At 43.3% G+C, this 19,909-nt stretch overlaps 1 protein-coding gene and 1 long non-coding RNA gene across 2 annotated transcripts in view; one reads left to right on the top strand and one right to left on the bottom strand.

Moving 5' to 3' along the window:
* The window catches only part of LOC130164486 (cytochrome P450 26B1), a 34,999-nt gene extending 30,995 nt beyond the window's left edge, over positions 1 to 4,004 (bottom strand). Inside the window, exon 1 of the mRNA XM_056369252.1 lies at positions 2,632 to 4,004. Within this exon, the coding sequence (XP_056225227.1) occupies positions 2,632 to 2,835 (204 nt within the window). The 5' untranslated portion in view covers positions 2,836 to 4,004. The remainder of the gene's footprint in view (positions 1 to 2,631) is intronic.
* LOC130164487 (uncharacterized) overlaps positions 1 to 19,909 on the top strand; it is a 44,661-nt gene that overhangs the window by 6,293 nt on the left and 18,459 nt on the right. Inside the window, exons 2-4 of the long non-coding RNA XR_008826617.1 lie at positions 14,777 to 14,909; positions 15,439 to 15,506; positions 18,227 to 18,302. This is a non-coding gene — a long non-coding RNA (uncharacterized LOC130164487). The remainder of the gene's footprint in view (positions 1 to 14,776; positions 14,910 to 15,438; positions 15,507 to 18,226; positions 18,303 to 19,909) is intronic.

Below are 19,909 nucleotides of genomic sequence, written 5' to 3'. Positions count from 1 at the left end.
ACGCGTAAGGTCGACCTACTGCTTTGCCACCGAGTGTAAACATCAGATGTATCTCGACGGATCGACGCTGCTGTTTTGTGGAGAGGACAGTCACATTGTTGGCTTGGTCCCTTTAAAGGGAAATACCAGGAGCATGTATTGTTTGTGTTGCATGTGGCTGCGTTCCTTTGCTCTGACTCTTAATCAAGACCACTCCGGTCTGAAAAACCCAACATCTGTCTCTTAATTTCTTAATTTCTTCAACTTAATCGAATGCTGTGTTCGCTTGGCGCGTTCATCCGTCTCTCTTTCCAAACTTTTCTCAGAGAGACGACGAGCTCGTCTGACATGTCGTCCCCGTGAGCAAATCAAGCAGCACGACCAGTAGCTGAGACATAAAACAGCATCTGGGCAGGAAGAGGGTCCCCCCCCCCCCCCCCCCCCAGATCTCCATCTCTGTCTGCCTCACTTTCCCACAGCGCAGATGATGATTAGGCTGCGGCCCCCTAGCATCTCCTGTCTGTCTCCATTTCTGTCTCATACAACAGTTTTTCATGAGGCATTCACTTCCTGACGGAGTCTTTAAGATCGGGTCAAGACCTCCTCGTCCCGGTCTCTCTGCTCAAAGAACTGGAAGGATCGACTCCCCCAGATTTGAGTGCACTTGTGTGGACATTTGGTCCTCATAAGTATAGACATGCACAGCCTTTTATTCCTCTGTCTGACTGACACCCCCCTCCACTTCCACCTCTCTCCCCCCCCCCCCCCCCCATAAACTTGGCCATGGTCCTCGGTTGCATTCCGGGAACGCGTCTCGCTCGGTGTCAGATGTAACGGAGAGGAGCACCACAAGTTCAAGCCCCGCACGCGGCCAACGTGCCTCTGCTCGTCAGCCCCTGCTTTACGCCCCCCCAACCCCCCCTCCTTTTTTTTTTTTTGCTTCTCTCTCTCTCTCTCTCTCTCTCTCTCTCTCTCTCTCTCTCTCTCTCTCTACCAACACCCCTCAATCTTCTCTCTCGGGAGCCATCAGTTCGCGCTGACAGCCTCCGCTCAGCGGCGGGGGCTTGCGTGCAGCCCGGTGGGGTCAAACCAGGAGCCTGACACTCTCTCCTCTCAGCTGAGAAAAAGTCCTTGTCACACACACACACACACACACACACACACACACACACACACACACATTTCTCTCTCTCTCCGCTGCTCTGAACATATGAACGCTGAAGTATAGTGCCTCAAACCACATGCAGCAGCTCCCTCTCCTCCTTCCTTCAGCCAGTCTCCTCGATAGAAGATCAATTCCCCAAGTTTCCTCCCCAATAAATGATCAATACCCCCGTTAAAAAAAAAAAAAAAAAAAAGTTACTCTGGATGTTTCAATTACCCATCAGCCCATGCATGACTCAGGATATTCCCCCTTTTCTGCAACTTTACGCCATCTGTCAGTCAACCGGCCAGAGGAGGAATTTCCTCACTGGATGGTTTCTGAAACATGCAGCACGCAGCCAAGAAGAAGCGGCAGGGAGCGAAGCTGCACCAGCCAAGAGGAGAGAGGAGGAGGAGGAGGAGGAGGTGTGCACTTTACCCTCACCTTAACCCTTCACTCTTCCTCTCTTATTTCTGTCTCTCCACACTCACTTCCCCTAAAGCGGAGAGTCGTTTCTTCTTTTCTTTTTGCACATTACATTTGAGATTTTCAAGGAAGACGCGCGGTTCCGTCGGTTCTATATTTAACAGCTGCTCAGAGACACCGCATCAGATATGAGCGATAGCCTATCAGCCTGACTGCAGCTCGACCCCTCCGCGCTGGGAAAGTCGCGCCGCGGTTGGCTGACCCGACGCGCTGCCGTCTGAGATAACAACAACAACAACAACAACTCAGAGAAGAAGAAGACACTGAGCTCATCGGCCTGTGGAGCCACAGTCAGAGGATCGTGGGAGAGATTACAGCCCTATAAACTAATCAAAAGTGAAGTGAAAGTCTTTCATGGTCGTGCGCGCGCGTGTGTGTGTGTGTGTGTGTCTGAGTATGTGTGTGTAGCTGCGCGCGGACTAGGTTCGCCCTGTGTGCATCACAGACGCGCTGGATGAGGACGAGCCAGATTAAACTTCACAAAACACACACTTTAGAGGATAATAAAGATTTCTTGAGTGTTTATGAGTACATTTAAACACGGTGCATCATGGGATGTTGAGTCAAACGGATGAACGTGATAAAAACGTGAGTGTTTGGAAGAGAAAAGGCACAAACTGGTGTTTTTGCTTTGTAAGCATCAACCGGAGCAGCAAGTGAAGAAATCAGAGCTATGAAAGTTCTGTACTGGTCAGTGTCAGTATCATTTCACCTCCGCAGTAACTTGATCTTGCAGAGAAGTAAAACCCAGTGAAAAAAGAGTGAAAGTGTGATGAATGAAGCCACAAAACAAAGAGAAAAAAGAAAAAAAAAAAAGAGTCTGGAAAGTGTAAAGGAGTGGAGTGGAGACATGATAAGCCTGATCTCATCACACACAGAGAGAAAGTCCCGCTCTGTCCCCGCGCAGACACCGGGACCCGCGCTGACCCAGACACCGAGTCGCGCTGCCCGGAGCACTCCCCCCCCCCTCCCCTCCCTCGCCTCCCCCAATTCCCCGACCGACCCCGGAGTGCTGCGCTTACCTGCAGGAGCCAGTGGCAGGTCTCGCCGATGAAGGGGAAGCCCATGGATCCTTTCGGCATGGGCAGCTTGCAGTTTTTATCCCGCGTGGCCGTCCATCTGAGCTGCCACAGCTGCTGGGAGACGGCGAGGAGCAGGGCCATGGACACCAGGCAGGCGGCCAGAGTGGCCAGAGCCGACACGAGGTCGAAACTGTCGAACAGCATCTTGATGGAGAGCCCGGTGGTCTCTCTCTCTCTCTCTCTCACTCTCTCTCTCTCTCTCCCTCTCTCTCTGGATGACTCAAAAAAAGCTGCAGAAAGTTGCGCTGAAACTTTATAAAAACGTGTAGATCTGGATCCGCGGGATGATTTAAAAGTTGGACGTTGGAAGTTTTTTTGGGTTTTTTTTGCGTAAAAGCGCAGCGCTCCTTTACGCACTCCAAAGTGCTCTGGAAGTGACAAGAGGCGGCTTGTGTTTTCAGAATGAATGAACTGTGTGGAGAGCGATCTTTTCCCTCTCAGTCAAACTGGATCTCCAGTTTTAAAAAGTCACAAAGTTGCGTTTCTGTGCGTAAAAAAAGAAAAGAAGTGCAAATCAAAGTGTCTGCTGAGCGCAGGAGATGCTACAGGTGAGCTGTGCCGCCACACTCCCCGTATATCTTCAGTATCACACCTCAGCGTGTAAAGTGTAAAAATAAAACCATTAAAACTCACTTTTGTCTTAATGATTTAAACATTGAGCACAAGAACCGCACGAGACTGGGGACTGTCCTGATGTTTGAAATCTCATTTTTGGTCTTGTCTGTGGGTCAGTGACTTTAAAATGAAGGAAAAAAAAATAAAGTCTGAAACTTTAAAGTCAAAATCTCAAGGTGACACGTTTATGTCAAAAGCTGGGACACGTGGAAAAAAAAAGTGAAGCCGAGCCCTGGAACTAAAGCGGGCTTTACTTTTCTAAAACTTCTCGAGGGATGGAAAGACTTGGTTTGGGGGGAAAAAATGAACGAAAAAACTTCCAGGAATCGCGTCTCTCTCTCTCTCTCTCTCTCAACCCCAACAACAACAACAACAAAAATAAAAAACATATAAGAGAGAAAATAGTTAAAATGCCTCTTTGTAGAAGTTTTAATCTCTGTGGAGAAAAGTCGAGGAAGATGAAGTGTAGACGTTTAAGATCCGTGAGCGTGCGGGAGTGAAAAGGTGCGCAGGAGATGCTCAGGAGCCACCGTCCTCTTTCTCCTTCTCTCACTTTCTGTCGTCCACTCTTTTCTCTGTGTACCTTTCTGTTTCTGAGAGCGCCTCTCTCTCTCTCTCTCTCTCTCTCTCTCTCTCTCTCTCTCTCTCTGTGTGCTGGCTGCCTATACAAGTCACCCTCAGTATGTGTGTGCGTGTACGTGTGTGTATGTGTGTGTGTGTGTGTGTGTGTGTGTGCGCGCGTCAAGCCAGAGGCACCAATGAGTGTTTATATAGTGCGGAGGCAACTGGAAGGCGAATAGGCGGCCAAGGGCTCCCGTCGCCCCCCTCCAACCCCACCCCACCTCACTCCAGAGTCGGCTAGAGAGAGAGAGAGGGAGAGAGACTCCCCTCCCCTCTTCCCTCCTCCTCCTCTCCCCTTCCTCCCTCCATCCCTCCCCTCTGCTCCACCTCTTTCAGCTCCTGGAGGACCCCCCTCCTCTCTCTCTCTCTCTCTCTCTCTCTCTCTCCCTCTCCTTCCTCCTCCTCTTTTCCCCTCCCTCTCCCTCCTCTCTCCTCTCAGAAGAAGGGGTGGTGGTGTAAAGTGAGCGGCAAGCGGCGCAAGAGTAGAGGAGGCTTGGAGCGTGCTGGAGCTGGCAGCGCGCCAGTGAGAGAGAGAAAGGGTGGGTGTGTGTGTGTGTGTGTGTGTGGAGGTGGGGGGAGGTGGAGAGGACGGAGGGGGGGGGGGTTGTAGAGAAACAGGGCTTGCAGTTACTTTTATGACTTCTGTCTCCGTGCAGGACGTGCGCACTCTTGAACTAATCACCTGCAGACTGAAAACAGCGCTGCTGCGCGCACACCGGGGCTGATGCCGCTTCACTCTCCTACCGGCTGCTAGAAGCATCAGACTCAAAATCACTCTCAAATTCAATTGAAGTTCTTCAGAAAGAAAAAATAAATCACCGGGTTCAATAAGAGACGCAGAGTCAGTTTATACTCGGAGTCTCCAGAGTCTGTGCCAAACGGTTTCCTCTGCAGCAGTTGAAACTCTTTATCACTTCACCCTCTCCATCATTTACTCTCATTCACACTGGAGTAGCTGAGGGGTTCTTGCTGAAGAGCTACAGGCTGGTCATTCGAGCCATTGCTGTGTCTGTAGACATTTCCTGATGAAGCCCCTCATTAGTTGGTTCCCATCATCATCATCATCATCCTCATCATCATCATCATCGTCATCATTACACATCTGCCACCTCTCTCACTCTGTTCTGTCTAACTTCTCCTGAACCGAAAATAACTCTGACGAACGATGCGTCCGATGGTTCAGTTTCTCCAGAAAACAAGCAGATCATGAGATGCGGGCACTTGGGGCAGGGGGGGTGAGGTGGGTGTGTGTGGGTGGCCGGGGGTGAGGGGGCGTGAGGAGAGGTTGTGGCTATTCCCAGCACAATGTGGCTGCTGCTACATATATTCCAAAGAAAATGACTGGCTTCAATTAGGTCCTCTGACTGTGTTCAGGGATATCGGAGGCCGTTACGTAACAGGGGACAGAGACTGGTGGAGACCCTCGCTACAGCTGCAACACACACTCACTCACACACACACACACACACACACACACACACGCAAAGTGTCCTACACATGGTAACCGATTATTGAGTGTGAATGATCATCACAGAAAATTCTTCCTGTTTTCTTCCTGTCATTCATTTAGTCTCCTCATCTGTTGCTTGACCTCCTCTTTGTTTTAGTCTACACTTCTTCTTCTTCTTCTCAGTATCTTCTGTTCACCTCCTCCTCCTCCTCCTCTGTTCTCTTCATCCCTCTTCACCTCTTTCATCCCTCAGGGAAGAGTGGATGACACCCAGAGGGGTTTCTGCTCCTTTGGGTTTGTTTCACTGAGGAACACCAGGTCCTTCTCTCTCTCCTTCTCTTTCTCTTTTTCCTTCTCTCCCTCTCAACGTCTCACACTCATTCTCTGACAGCGGCTCAATGCTGCCGCCTAGCGGAGGAGAATCACATGGCAGCCGGCCAGAAAGAGAGAGAGAGAGAGAGAGAGAGAAAAGAGGGAAAGAAAGAAAGAAAAATTCATTGTTTTCTTGACGTTTCTTGTCTTGAAGTTGATGTTTGCACCTTTTTCTCTTGTGGAAGTTTTAAAAATATTGATTTGTGCACACATTGACATCAGATACTTACATGACACACACACACACACACACACACACACACACACCTCATACTGTCTGCTGACTTGAGAGAAAGGTTGAACCCGTCTGACTCATTCTGCTCCATAAGTTCAGATAAATGCTTAGTTGCAACTTTCTCACTTCATCAGTTTTAGTCAAAGTTTTTTGTGGTTTTTCAAGCGTATTTTTCCTCGTATATGACCGTGATCACAGTTTCACGTGACCACATCTGCATTTTCCTCTTCTGCACGTTGGTTTAAAGGTTCATTCTTGAACACAAAACAAGTTCTGATCATTTAAGTTTATCACACTTTTGCATACATTGTTTTTCTGCTGGGAGTTTGTGTTTAGTAATTCTAGCGGATTAAGAAATTGTAAATTGTAAAACCTGAGAACACATTAAAAAAAAGAGCTAAAGTCACAAACAACTTAGAAGTAAAAGAAAAGGGAAAAACGTCCCTGTAGTGGTTCCTTTTTCTGACCTTTGTCAGTGTCTAATCTGGTCATTCATAAGCTGTAAGTGTCATCTAAGCACATTATAATACGCAGACAAAAATAACTTTCAAGAAGTTCAAAAACTCAACAAAAAAAACACAAAATATAAGATTAAGAAATAAAAATAACATTTAAAATATTTTTAAAAACATGCAGAAAAATACATTTATTATCTTTGAAAACCGCAATCATAGCTAAAAGATAAAGTTGAAGCATGTGTAACCTGGACAGACACGCAGTGACCCATGTGTTACAGACTGTTTGTAATGTGATGTATGTGAATCCTCCAGAGAAACAGTCTGAAGTTTACAACCTGCTCACAGAGGAGAGAGTCACAGATTATGCAAAAGCGCATTAAACCCTGCAGAGGAGGGTGTATATACTGTTCAGCCTCTCTCTTATTTATATATTCATAAAGTTCATATATATATGCAGACACCTCTTTAATGTTTTACCACAGTGAAACGCCGTCCCGACGACTTCGAGTGGGTTTCTTCTGTAACGGCTGAAGCTCCTCGCCTCGTATTCCGGCTTCTCGCGGTTCAGCCCAGACACTTTTCAAAGCTGTCGGATCAGAGCTACATAAAACTTCACTTTAGGTGAGACGGTGGGAGTGTCAGCACCATGGAGAGCGTCGCAGCTCCGCAGACAGACACAGCTGAGCTATTTATATCCGAGACGCTTCACCCCGTTCTCCTCTGCAGCTCCTCTGTCGTTGCACGGCGCAGGCGAACTCAAAAGGGGGTTTGTTTTATTACTTCTACTCTTATTCTAGTTCACAAACAATATTCTTCCGGTCAGTTTTTGTTACACGGCGTCGTTGCAGCCCGGCAGGCGACACTCCTCAAAGTGATGCCGTGTCTCGACGAACCCAGATTCTTCATATCAGTTCAGCAGAGTCCCATCTTAGATTGCGTCTTATATCACTAACAACCAAGCAGAAATTCTTTACTGTGATCACGGTCACCATAGTGACGTAATATTCCCCGTTGGCAGCAGTAAAATAAACCGTAAACACAGAGACAAAATGCCCCTGAAACATTCAAGGTCTGAAGTGTGTGTCACCAAATTTGATGTGGGGGGTGAGGGTTGTGATGACTGGATGAAAGGAGGAAGTGAGATGACTTTATTATAGAGCTGTTCCCCATTCCACACTGACAGACAAGCGTGACCTCTGTGACCTTGACAACATGTTTAAATACTGTAACCATGACAACAAAGCTCCAAGATACTTCCTTTAACTTAAATTATGATCCTGGTGTTGATGTCATCAACAAGCAGTGAATCTTCTTTATTATTGACTAATAATATTACTGGAGAACGAGACTTTTCAGCCAATAATGGTAAAATATATAATAGACGGAACAATTTAGGAAGTACGTACTGACACATCTGAAAAAATACGATGTCGTTAAATGAAAGGACTCACATTATTTTACAATACGAGTGCAAACAGTTGCTGTTTCATTACAGACTGTAATAACAATGAGAATGCATCACTCGTTTTTCATATATTCGGAAATATATATGTATAAGAAAATATTATATGGTACAATTATATAGTACAATCAGTGCAAATACTATATATGTGTATATTAATAAATGTATGTTTATATATTAGATCTTATATGAGAAATATATTCAGATCTGCACGATTATGATCATTGAGGTCAATAAATAATATCAAGCTTTGATCCCATAAAAGGACAAAGTTGAGTTAAAATTGAGTTGAACCTGAAAACCTGAGGAAGGAGAGTTGATGACGACGCTAAAAGCAGCTCTGATTCAAAGCTGATTCAGAACCTGCCGCTCTGATTGAACTGGTTGTGGTGAGATAATGACCGATTGTTCAGAGGTCAAACACAAATACACACACAACCTCTGGATCGGTAGGCGACCTCATCCGCTCCATTTCAGCTCACAGCGTCTTGTGTAACGCGTCAGACTCGCAGCGTTTCCATTCCAGGTCAGGGACGGAAACATTTGGCCGCGCTTAGCCCGTTAACGCCGTTATGTGTGTAGGTTAGATAATTACCGCTTTCGTGTGGCTGCAGCGCGAGTGTGTGTGTGTGTGTGTGTTTCTTTGTATAAGCAAAGACGCCTTATCTTTACATTCCACAGCTATGTCCGTTTAAGCTTTTAACACAACCTAAACACACACACATACACTCCCATACCTCGGTTTGCCTGAGTGGAGACTGTGTGTGTGTGTGTGTGTGTGTGTGTGTGTGTGTGTGTGTGTGTGTGTGTATAATGATGCGTGTGAGTTTTGCTAACAGACATATTTTCAATTTCCTCTGACCCTGGTATGACCTTTCACAGCCGAGGTGTTTAGCTTAGGCTTTAGAGGCTTAGTGGGACACAGGAAGTGAACACACACACACACACACACAATGAAAGGAGAGAGAGTAAAGTGGAGATTGAGGGAAAGAGTGCGAGAAGAAAGTTTTATTCTGTCATAAAACAATATAATTAAAACGCATATTAAACAACAAAGTTGCACAAAAGAAAATATCAGTGCACACTTGTCTCCTCTGCAACAGGTGTGTGGGAGAAGAAGTGATGGGTCAAACACACGCTCCAGGTGTGCTGTTGTTCAGGTGCTCTGCCAATAAAACATCTATAACAATAATAATATAATCTGTGGCCAATAAACTTGAAAACAAGAACGTCAGTAACTAGATCAATAAAAGTCTGTGAAGTGATGCTACACAACTTCTCTACAATCCAGTGAAACTTCTGCAGCAAACACAAGACCCACATCGTGTTTGCACAAACTATTATCTTGTGCACACAAAGTAATAACACGTGTACACAAGATAAAAATAATTAGAATCTTTCAGCTGACACACAAGAATAGAAAGTGCTCCAGGTAGAAAACAAACAAAATGTTAGACTTCTACATCAGACGTGTTTCCATTAACCTGCTTTAAGCGCAGTTGGAAATTGTGAACTAAAAAAACGAGTCGTGGAAACACGTGAATTTAGAAAAGTGACACGACATCCAGAAACACTGCGATGGAAACCCGGCTGCTGACACCAGATTCACTGACTCTGGCTCTCGTCCGAAAGATCTGTTCGCAGTTGAACCTGTAGAAGAACGACCACATTTTCCACACTTTTATGAAAAGAGAAAATTAAAAATAAATGAATAAATAGAATAAACGGCATGAAACACGATCAAGATGAGATGCATAAAAAACAAACAAACTGAAAGTTGATTCAACAGGATGAAAGAGTCAAAACAAAACCGAGGTTCTGACAGTCAATAATGACCTCATTACCCCACACACACACACACACACACACACACACACACACACACACACACACTTTAGTGGCACCCTGGTGACCCACCAAACTGGGTTATATTAGTGATGACATCATCGTGACTGCCATCTGATTCACCACACACACATACACACACACACAGAGACTTGAATCACAGATTTACAGTGAGATTTACAGGCAGCAGAGCGAAGCTCACGACCTCTGAGTCTTCACTGACGTCCAACACAAACGCAGATTCTGCTGAACACGACTCATTTGCATCATCGGCCCGTTGTTTGCTGTTGCTTTTGGATTTGCTGCTGCTCCAAATCAGAATCAGGGAGGGGGGGAGTTTACGGAAAGTCACGGCCGGTGCGATCAGCCGGTGCCCGAGGGGTTGCTATTATCTACAAGGAACAGGCCGCTTACAAATGAGGACAAAGGTATAGGTAAAAATAAAGCTGTATGAAGCCGTCTGACGCTGCAGTGGGAGCTGCGTGACGCCTGACATGTTGCCTCAAGTCTGAAGTCTGGAGTCTGAAAATGAAAACAAATCTGGGGGGGGGGTAGAGCTGGAAAGAAGTGATGTAACCAGACGTCTGCAGCCCGCTCCTCATCTCTGCTTGAGGCTAGAAGCTCGAGTCTACGTTACAATAACACACCTGCATCTCAGACCAGACTGGCAGCAGCTGAGTTGCACTGTGGGTAATGTAGGCACCTGGTTTTGACAAAGAAATTCCGAGCTAAACTGGTGCAGTAAATAATACCACAATGTAAATCTACAAACCATCCCGTGCAAATCAGTTCAATCCCACTGTTCAGTTGTCCTTATCTTTCGTTTTCCTCCCTCTCTCTTGCCTTCCAGAGGTTTTCAGACGTGCAGATCTGTTCTCGTGACCATTATGTTCGATTTCAGAGCCGATACCTTAATGATACTTTTCCCTGTTTTTCGTTTCAATATGAATCTTAAACAAGCGTCTATAGAACACGTGTATGAAATAGTTTATATGTGTATTTTTCGTATTTAAAACAACTTCAAGAGGAGTTTTGAGGGGGGAAAATCAGACTCACTTTGACTGTGATGAAGTGGATGAACTTCGGGTTTTAAGAGGTTAAAGAGGCGGATAAATAACACGAGAACCTGCTTCACAGAACGATACGATTTGGACGCTCGCTGTGGAAAAAGATGATCATCAGAAAGGCTTTTATTATATTAATTTGAAATGGGTTAGTTGACCTTTTGCTATGTAATCACAAGCCGCACCAATTAGCTTTGCACATTTTTACCATCATTTGTGCTCTTAGGTAACCTCCATTAACCGAATGAAAGCTGCGTGGAGCGCAGCTGGGCAGCTGCCGTAATGAATAAACAAGCAAACAGCCCGGCAGAGCCGCGGAGGACGACAAGCGAACAACAGGAAAGCCACCGTGGAAAAGGAACACACAGAAAGAGAAACTCAAACTGCGCGAGCTGGAAGTCACTCAGCAGTTACAGATGTGGCTAATGGTTCATTTTACTGGGGAGACGGAGGTTTGACACGTGGCGCTCTTTGTTTTGGATCACCATAAAGAAATGAACTATATCCTGGTGTGCTGTTCTCTGTGTTAATAAACACTTGACCATCAGATTAATAAAGGCTGTAGCTCCTGAGAGCTCAGACGACGTCAATACTCTGCTTTTTATTAAACACAATAATATTCATGGCGCAAACAAATTTAGAAAAGTTCCTTTGCACGAGAAGAGTTCGATCTCCTTTTTTATCATATGTTATAGATTAAATAGATTAAAGACGTGTCTGTTTGAAAAACAGAAACCAAAACTTAACATGTGACAAATTTAGCATGAAGCAGGGAACTATCTGTGCCGCGTTTGATGCCCACAGGATACGAGGTCAGTGACTAATTGTGGTCAAACAGTCCAGGATTTCATGCAGATTCCTTGAACTAATTAAGTACAAAGTGGCGCCCCCCCCCCCCCCCCCCCTCCCCTTCCTCGCCTCGGCTTGTGGGAAGACTTCGGGGTAAAACAAGGATGTGGGGTTTTTTTTATACTACCCCTCAAGGCTGGTGTGCGACAACTTAATTAGAGTTTCATTTGATCAGAGCTGTGTGTTTGCAGCCGTGTCTGCAGGGCGAGGACCGAGGAGGCGGCTTCTTTTGTAGTAAAATGCCACTTTTGTTGGCCGCGAGGTTCCGGGTTTGAACCCTCAGTGAAGGAAGTGAGTGATGCCCTTTACCTCAAACACATCGATGGAGTACCGAACAGGCCCTACGAGGCACAGGCCCTGGGGCCCGAGACGTCAGGGGGGCCCCTGGGCAAAACCCTCTGTATGAAGTGACTGTTAATATTTCATGTTTGAAAATCCTGGAGCTCAGTTAAAATACACAAAATGACCAGGGGACGCAAAAATAACAACAAAGATGCAAAAAACAACCACAAAAAGACACAAACGACTGACAGAGTTGTTTGTAGTCACTCTGGGGGTCCTGTCTATCTAAATAAACATTATCAGTTTGGCTAACGGATCCTCAGTATCTTGAGTTCAACAAGTAACGCACAAAACAATCATTCATCATAGCATAAAATACTTAAAGTTTATATGTATTGTGTTCTTTTTTTACAGTTGGGTTTGTTTCCGTTGTCTGTGTGAGAGCCGCTGAAGATCAGAAAACCCTGATGGTTTCTCTGTTTAGGAAGCAGTTTTGGACGGTGGTGGTTTCCAATCTAAATAAACCTTTTAGTTTCTGTACAAAAAGACACGTTTTTGTGTCAGTAACAGGAACCACTTGAGTTTTGAAAACATGTAGACTGCATCTTCGACTAAACCAAAATGACTCAACAAAATCAAAAAGAAAGTTTGGTTTCAGTGAAGTGAGCAAAGCTGCGTCACACCAGTTCGTAGGAACCCTTTGTGATTACAGATGATTAAACGACGATGTTTTGATAAAACTAACTTGATGCAGAAATAAAACAAACATCAAACGAGCAGACTGATATTTCTGAGCAGCCGCTGTCTCTAATCGTTGTGATTTCTGAGTCATTTAACCAAAGTTTAGTTCCTCCTTTCATGGGAGGAAGAAAACAAAAAAGATAGAGGGATGTCGGCGGCGACAGCGTGTTTTCCTGACAAAATAACGTGATGGATGACGAGAAAAAATGAGGCATGGAGGGGAAAATATGACGACCATGACGCAGTAACAGACGATGATCGACGTGTTTACAGCAGAATATCAGAGGAAGACTGATGGTTTCTTACTTCATCAACTTTCTTTTTCATTCCCATTCCCGTTTTTTTGGCTCATCTTTCTTTCTTGTGACTTTTTACTTCGTCTTTCTTTGCAATTTTAGCTTCAGCTCGACTTTAGCTCTGCGCATCGCTGCGCCCAAGTAGCTACATGCTGCAGAGCTGCAGTGACGCCCACATCCCACAGTTCTTTTTGTCTCATCTGTGCTACTTCTTTTAAATAGATTACTTACTCAATTATCTGCCTTCATCCTGACTTTCCCTCACTTCTGTCATGGCTTTACAGCCGGGTCGTGAAACCATCATCGGGACTTGTTGGGTTCAGGTTGGGTTGTCTTGATACAACAGTTGTGTTTTCATTCTGTGATCAGTCATGATGAGCTGATAATATCAGATACACTCCAACAAATTCTATTTGTCTGAGTTATTTCAGGGGAAAGTTTTGGTCATGGTTTTGAATATATAAATGTCAAAGAATAATAACCAACATGTGTTTTCTTGCTATACGTATGATTTTGCCATAAAAGTACTTTAGTGTCTTTTGTTCTGCCTCCCTCGCTCCCTCGCTGCCTCTTCCTCTGATGGATGGTGAGGATTAGTGTCTGACAGAGCGTCTGACCGCAGACTGGCATTTCGCTGGGCAGCAGCGAGCGGCTCGTAACCCGGCTGCTCCACGCCGACACTTGTGTTAAAACGTCTGCGTGTCCTCGGGGTGTCGGGCCTCCTGCTGACAGTCACACCGATCTGTGCCAACAAGGCGATACACACATCCCAAAACTATTAGTCTGCACTGTGCTGGGGGCAAAACAACCCGTTTCCCACAAACGTCACGACTTATACACGTGTATCACACACACTGTGACACACACGCTGTTTATAGATAACACATGTAGAGCCAGTTTCCCATGATGACACACCAGCAACACACAGTTCATTAGGTCAACAGAGTGTGTGTGTGTTTGTGAGAAATAGTGAGTATGCTGTCAGGTGAGTTCATGACAATGCAAGCGAGTGTGCGTCTTTGTGTGTTGAACGGTTTGTGAGTGCATGGTATGAGTGTGTGTTTGGATTAAATCAAGTTTTATGAGTGTTCTGGCTTCAACAGTAATTCTGTTGTACGGAGGTGAAGAGGCAAATAAAGACATCTGGGCTCAATGACTCAGCGTGTGTGTGTGTTTGTGTGTGTGTTTGTGCTCCTTTTACTCATTTGGTAAGTTTATGTCTCATGCTCTTGCTGTTTCATCATCGCTGGGGGGAAAAGTTGAGTCTCTACTTGCTTACTTTGAAAAGAACATTTATTGTCATTTTAACAGCAAAAACGGGAAACACATCAAATTTAAAGGTCCCATATAGTCTAAAGGTATTATTGATTTATATTCATGTGTAGTGTGATTATAGATCAGCTCTAGCTTCTATATTAATACTGTGAAAGTATCGAAGCCTCAGTCCACAGAGAAATGCACACAGCCTGTATTCAGAAACTGAGCCTTAAAACCAGCCGTCAGGACTTCCTGTAATTTGTGATGTCACAACAAAGCAGTCACTGCAAACCCCGCCCACCTGGACCCGCCATCCATGATTTGGTTTCTCTGAGTGTTTATCTGCTATATTTTTATTTGATCGTTCAGAAAACAGTCAGCCAATCAGAAGAGAGGCTCAGAAATAGATTAAATCTTCAAAATAAAATACAGTAAAAGTGTAAAATATGGGGCCTTAAATTTTCTCACAACAGAGAATACAGAAGCAGCTTTTGGAGCATTTTTCTTACAGTTCTCTCCGTCATCTTCGTCTTTACAGACATCCAGACATCTGGGTCTAACATTTATCTGAAGAGGGAAGAAGCCAGCCAGGAGGAAACCACAGGACTGTGACCTCAGATCACCGCGAGAGAGAAAAGCATCACATCAGCTGTCACATCTGAAAGCAGCAGGTAATTAATTGGACAGCGAGATGACATGACGTTCTACAGCTGCCAGGCAATAACATTTACATACTGTTGGTTTTATGAGTGTCACATGAGCTACAACCATGGATGTGTCTATATTAAGAAGCTGGATACACTGAAGGGAGTCGACCCAGTTTCTGAACCTAGAGCCTTGTAAAGGTTTTTAGTGCATCTCAATGTAAAGTCAAGGCACCAAGTTCAGGGAAAGAAACACTAAGATTCATATAGTAATATAATAATATAATAATAAACTTTTACTAGGTGCTTCACAAGAAAGAAATCACATGAAAAGCCAAAAAATGAACATAAAAACATGTTAAAAACATTAACTAATAAGGAATAATAATAAAATGATAAATAAATAATTAAAATAAGTTAAAATGGATTAAATAAAATGCATTGAATTTCAGAGTTAGTGAAAGGTTAAGGCGAGGAGATAATTTTTAATAATGCTTTGCGACAAGTGGCTTCAGCACTTTGTTCATCAAACTTGTTCTTGGATGAAATCCTCCAGTGAGGATCCAGATGAAACAACCTGAAACACCTCTGAGGAAGAAGAGACTGCAGCCTGGACTGTCAAAGGTAAATAAAAACTTACTGCTAGTTTTTTAAAAAACACTTTTCTAACCTTTCACCGCCTGCAGGACCCGAACACTGTGGTGTGGTACACACCGTCCAACTGAATCATAAATCCTTGACATGCTCTCAGAGCTGCTACAAACAAATATATTTCAATTCGTCTTGTGTTTCACCAACATGACGTGTGTCTAAACACAGCTGATGATACAAAGAAACACAACGTATTTCATTTACCACAACCCAACTACAATAATAAAATAGAACAAATTAGCGATAAACACAGTTCGTCTGTGTTCACTAACGCTGCTCATTTCCCAGAAATTATAATGATAATCAGTCAGTTTCCCAGCTGGATAACTCTCTCTCTCTCTCTCTCTCTTTCTCTCTCGCTCGCCCTTATGCTCACACACACACACACATTTCCGAAAATTTCCCCAGAGAGGTCTGTATCGAATCAGATCTAAAACGGCAATTACAGTAATGCCGCCCGACACTTTAATGTTTTTGTATTCACTGTGAATACCAGGGGGAAAATCCAGCACACACACACACACACACACAAACACACAAACACACAACACACACATCATAACGATCCTCAATGCACAGAGCTATCAGGTCTCTGCTAAGCCTTAATAATGGTCTCCATTATAATTCAGTTTTCTTCATATGTGGTCAGGAACAAAAAAAAAAGAAGAAGGAATGAAAAAACTGGCAGCGCTACACACACACACACACACACACACACACACACACACACACACACAGTAGTCATCTCTCAGTAAGAGAAAGAATTTGCTGGTCAGGCCGCAGCTATTTTTGGGGAATATTAGTAAAACTCACTGTGGATCAAAAAAAGGAAAAAAAAAAGAAAAGAGATGAAGAGATAGGAGATGAGAGAGGAGGAGGGAAAGAAGGGATGAAGAGTTTCAGAGGACCCAGACCACAGGCATCCAGAGAGAGACAGGGAGACGAATAATGTGGTCGTCCTGAAGCTCAGAGGACATTTCCAGTTTAAAATCAAGTTACTCTAACAAATATTTTCTGGTGAGTCGTGTGCTGTTGGGATTAAAAAAAAAAAAAAGAAAACTGCAACTTCCAAGTTTTCCAAGCCAGAAAACTGAATTCCCATTCTCGATATTCCAGGATTGTTATTATAATTTTAGAAAACGAAACAATCTGTATATGTAATTGGAGCTTTTGGATTCATGTGCCAAAACAGTTTTGCCTATACTTGGGTCGCATGCTTGCGTTTTCTCCTGGGCCAGTATACGCCCTGGTTTCCACGGTTGTCAGATGCTGCTTCCACATCTGGACATACAGACAAATCTTCCAGCTGTTAGCTAACACCAGAGGATAACAGTCTGAATCTATACCCAGATGTGGACGTACTGTATATGGGCCCAGAAGTTTCATTTTGCTATCTGTAAAACACAAGAGCAAATGTTGAAAGGAATGGATTAAACAGTGTGTTTATCTGCGCTAACATAAACCTAGCTAACTAGCTTAATACCAACAGTAGTAAGCTAGTGTTATTTAAGACAAGAGCCATGTATTAGCTAAATACAAAACTTTATGGGGTTACAGTTGACATTAGAGACACATCTGTTTCAGACAGCCACCAGCCGAGTAGCTAATATCAGACTTTAGGCTAACTTTAGCATAGTTTAGCTAAACTCACCGGCTAGCCTTCATTCTCAAACCCTTTTCTGTTTTAAAATGAAACATACTTGTATGATGTAATGTTAGAACAAATAACAGTTTAATCACAGTTGTGCCCTCTAATACCAGCTCTGCCCTGCCATACAACTTCCTTATTTCTGTGTCTTTTTCATGTGTCTTCCACTGGTGAAGAGGCTAACTTTTTTCCTTAAACATGTAGCTTTAGCTTCATTATTTTAGCAATATACAATGCATGTATAAATCATTGTGTCTTGATTAAAAATTGATAAGATGGAAACATTAATAATAATTTTAAAAAAAGAGCTGGAGAGATTTTGAACAACTGCAAGTGCAAGTAGCTTGTTATGTTTTATTGTTAGACGTAGTAATTATGATGAGAGAAAAGGAGGAAGTCGGGCGATGGAGTATAAAGTAAAACATAAAGATTTTTAGAAAAAGCAAAGGAAGAGAAGGATGGAGAGAAATAAGAAAAAAACACTTGTCTTTATCTGAAAAAAGAAAAACTGCAGTGACGAAGGAGAAGTAGTGAAAGTTACACACACACACAGATGGTGTTTCTGTAACCTTTGACCCCTCTGCCTCATCAATAACCAGGAGGTGAGGAGAAGTGTGTGCGCTGTCTCATCCGTCTTAATTAGACCTGTGTGTGTGTGCGACTGTGTGTGTGTGTGTGTGTGCGACTGTGTGTGTGTGTGTGTGTGTGTGTTGGGTGTCACGTACACACAGATTAAGTGGATAAACACATGCAGGAATCATTCATATAAAGACACTGTTTAAAAAAAGCTTTTGTTTTGAAAACACAGATAACTGAGGCTCTGCTTAGTTTTGTGGTTCTTGGGCCTTTGGAAAAACTTGCAGGAAGTAAAATTTAAACCAACTTTTCGCACACACAAGATCAACCATATACAGTGTATAGTTTTATTCTCCCTCCGTATCTTTTTATCACCCGTCCATCTCTGTCTCTGTCTGTGGAGGAAGCAAAGTCAACACTCTGATGTCTCATATCTGACTGATTATTTAACGTGCTATCTCACACACAGGAGCCAGACGATATGCAAACCAAGAACCCAAACCAGGAAGTGATGGTGGTATTCAAAGCTCCGTCGCCATGCGCAGGTACAGACAACAAAACGCTCCTCACACTCTCTCTCTCTTTTTATCTTACCTGCACACGTATTCCCATCACCTTCATTATATTCTATAAATAGCACAGATAGAAATAGGTGAGCTCAGGTCATGGGTTACGCTGCTGCAACATGCACATCTGCTGTCACCAGAGACTTCGACAGCTTTTACCTCCTTTTATTTTGGCAGGCTAGCACCTTGTTCCTGTGTTGAGCTGTGAACCAATACAACGCTATATCATACAGTTCTTCCTCCAGCCTTCCTTCCAATCCTCTCTCACCTGCTTTCACCTGCTTGTAGGTCATTTGTGTTTGCAGGAAGTTGTTCTAGTATCTTACACAACAACTTTCTGTTTCTATATTTAGCTGTCCGTCTCTTCCTCGTCTGGCCAGAACACACTATCAAACCTGAGCATCTCACACACAAGGTGACCTGAAGTACATAAATATGAACAGATAGTTTTTTTTGTATTGGTTCTGCTTAACTTAAATGAAACTTTTATTTCTGTTGAGCAGGATCCAATAGACAGTGTTACAGTTACAATCAGCTGACAGTGAAAAACAAACAGGAGCTGACAGTTATCTAGATTGACATACTGTCGGTCGACTGCACATGAAAGAGATATCATGTGATATTATTCTTCCTCCAGTTTTCGCTGGTAGCTGATTTGTTTTTGCAGGAAGTTGTTCTAGTATGTTATACAACAACTTCCTGTTTCTATATTCAGCTGTTTGTCTCTTCCTCGTCTGGCCGAGGACACACTATCAAACCTGAGCATCACACACACTCAGAGACACACAAAGTGATCTGATTTATAAAAAGGCATAAAGATGAACAGATAGTTTGTGTAGAGATGAAGAGGTTGCGAGAGAAACACAGATAGTGGATGAGATACTCTGCCTGGGTGTGTGTGTGTGTGTGTGGTCCTCCATGCTGCACCACAGTGACCTCAGATGACCTTTCACCTCAGTAGGTCACAGTGAGATTAGAAAGCAGCAGAATAAATTAAATACAGACACACTGAATTATATATATATATATGTGTGTGTGTGTGTGTGTGTGTGTTTACATGTAAATATGTATCAGTGCTTCCACTGCAGTTTGACACATTTTGAAAATAATTAAAAATAAGAGTTCAGAGTTAACTTTAAAATGTTTAAAGATACTTCCTGTACTGAAATATGTTCTTTAACATTTTAAATATACTTGTGTTTTTACTCTCATTCTAATTATTACCTGCACATTAGTCTTTTAGGACGTCCCCCATAACACTCACACATTTCACACATCTGCACATCCTGAAAATATAAACATGTGACAAACAAATCTTTCAACCTTAAATCACCTGCAGATTTCCTCTAATGAGAAATATTTAAGAAGGTTTGGTGCCACGTTCTAACGAGGAACCTTCTTTAAAGAGTTTATACATTGTTAACAACTTTATTGAGACTTAATGAATCATTTATAAAGTAATAATAATGTAACTGATGCTTTTAATAATGGATCATTAATCTTTGAACCTTTAATAAAAGCAGTAGTTCCAACCTATAAATCCTTCTGTGTTGAGATGCAGTAATAACTCAAATATAAAATGCTTT

The sequence above is a fragment of the Seriola aureovittata genome, chromosome 23, assembly GCF_021018895.1.
Source record: "Seriola aureovittata isolate HTS-2021-v1 ecotype China chromosome 23, ASM2101889v1, whole genome shotgun sequence".
In the NCBI taxonomy this organism is placed as follows: domain Eukaryota; kingdom Metazoa; phylum Chordata; class Actinopteri; order Carangiformes; family Carangidae; genus Seriola; species Seriola aureovittata.
Note: the sequence above shows the minus strand (reverse complement) of the source record. Positions and strands in the feature narration are given on the sequence as shown.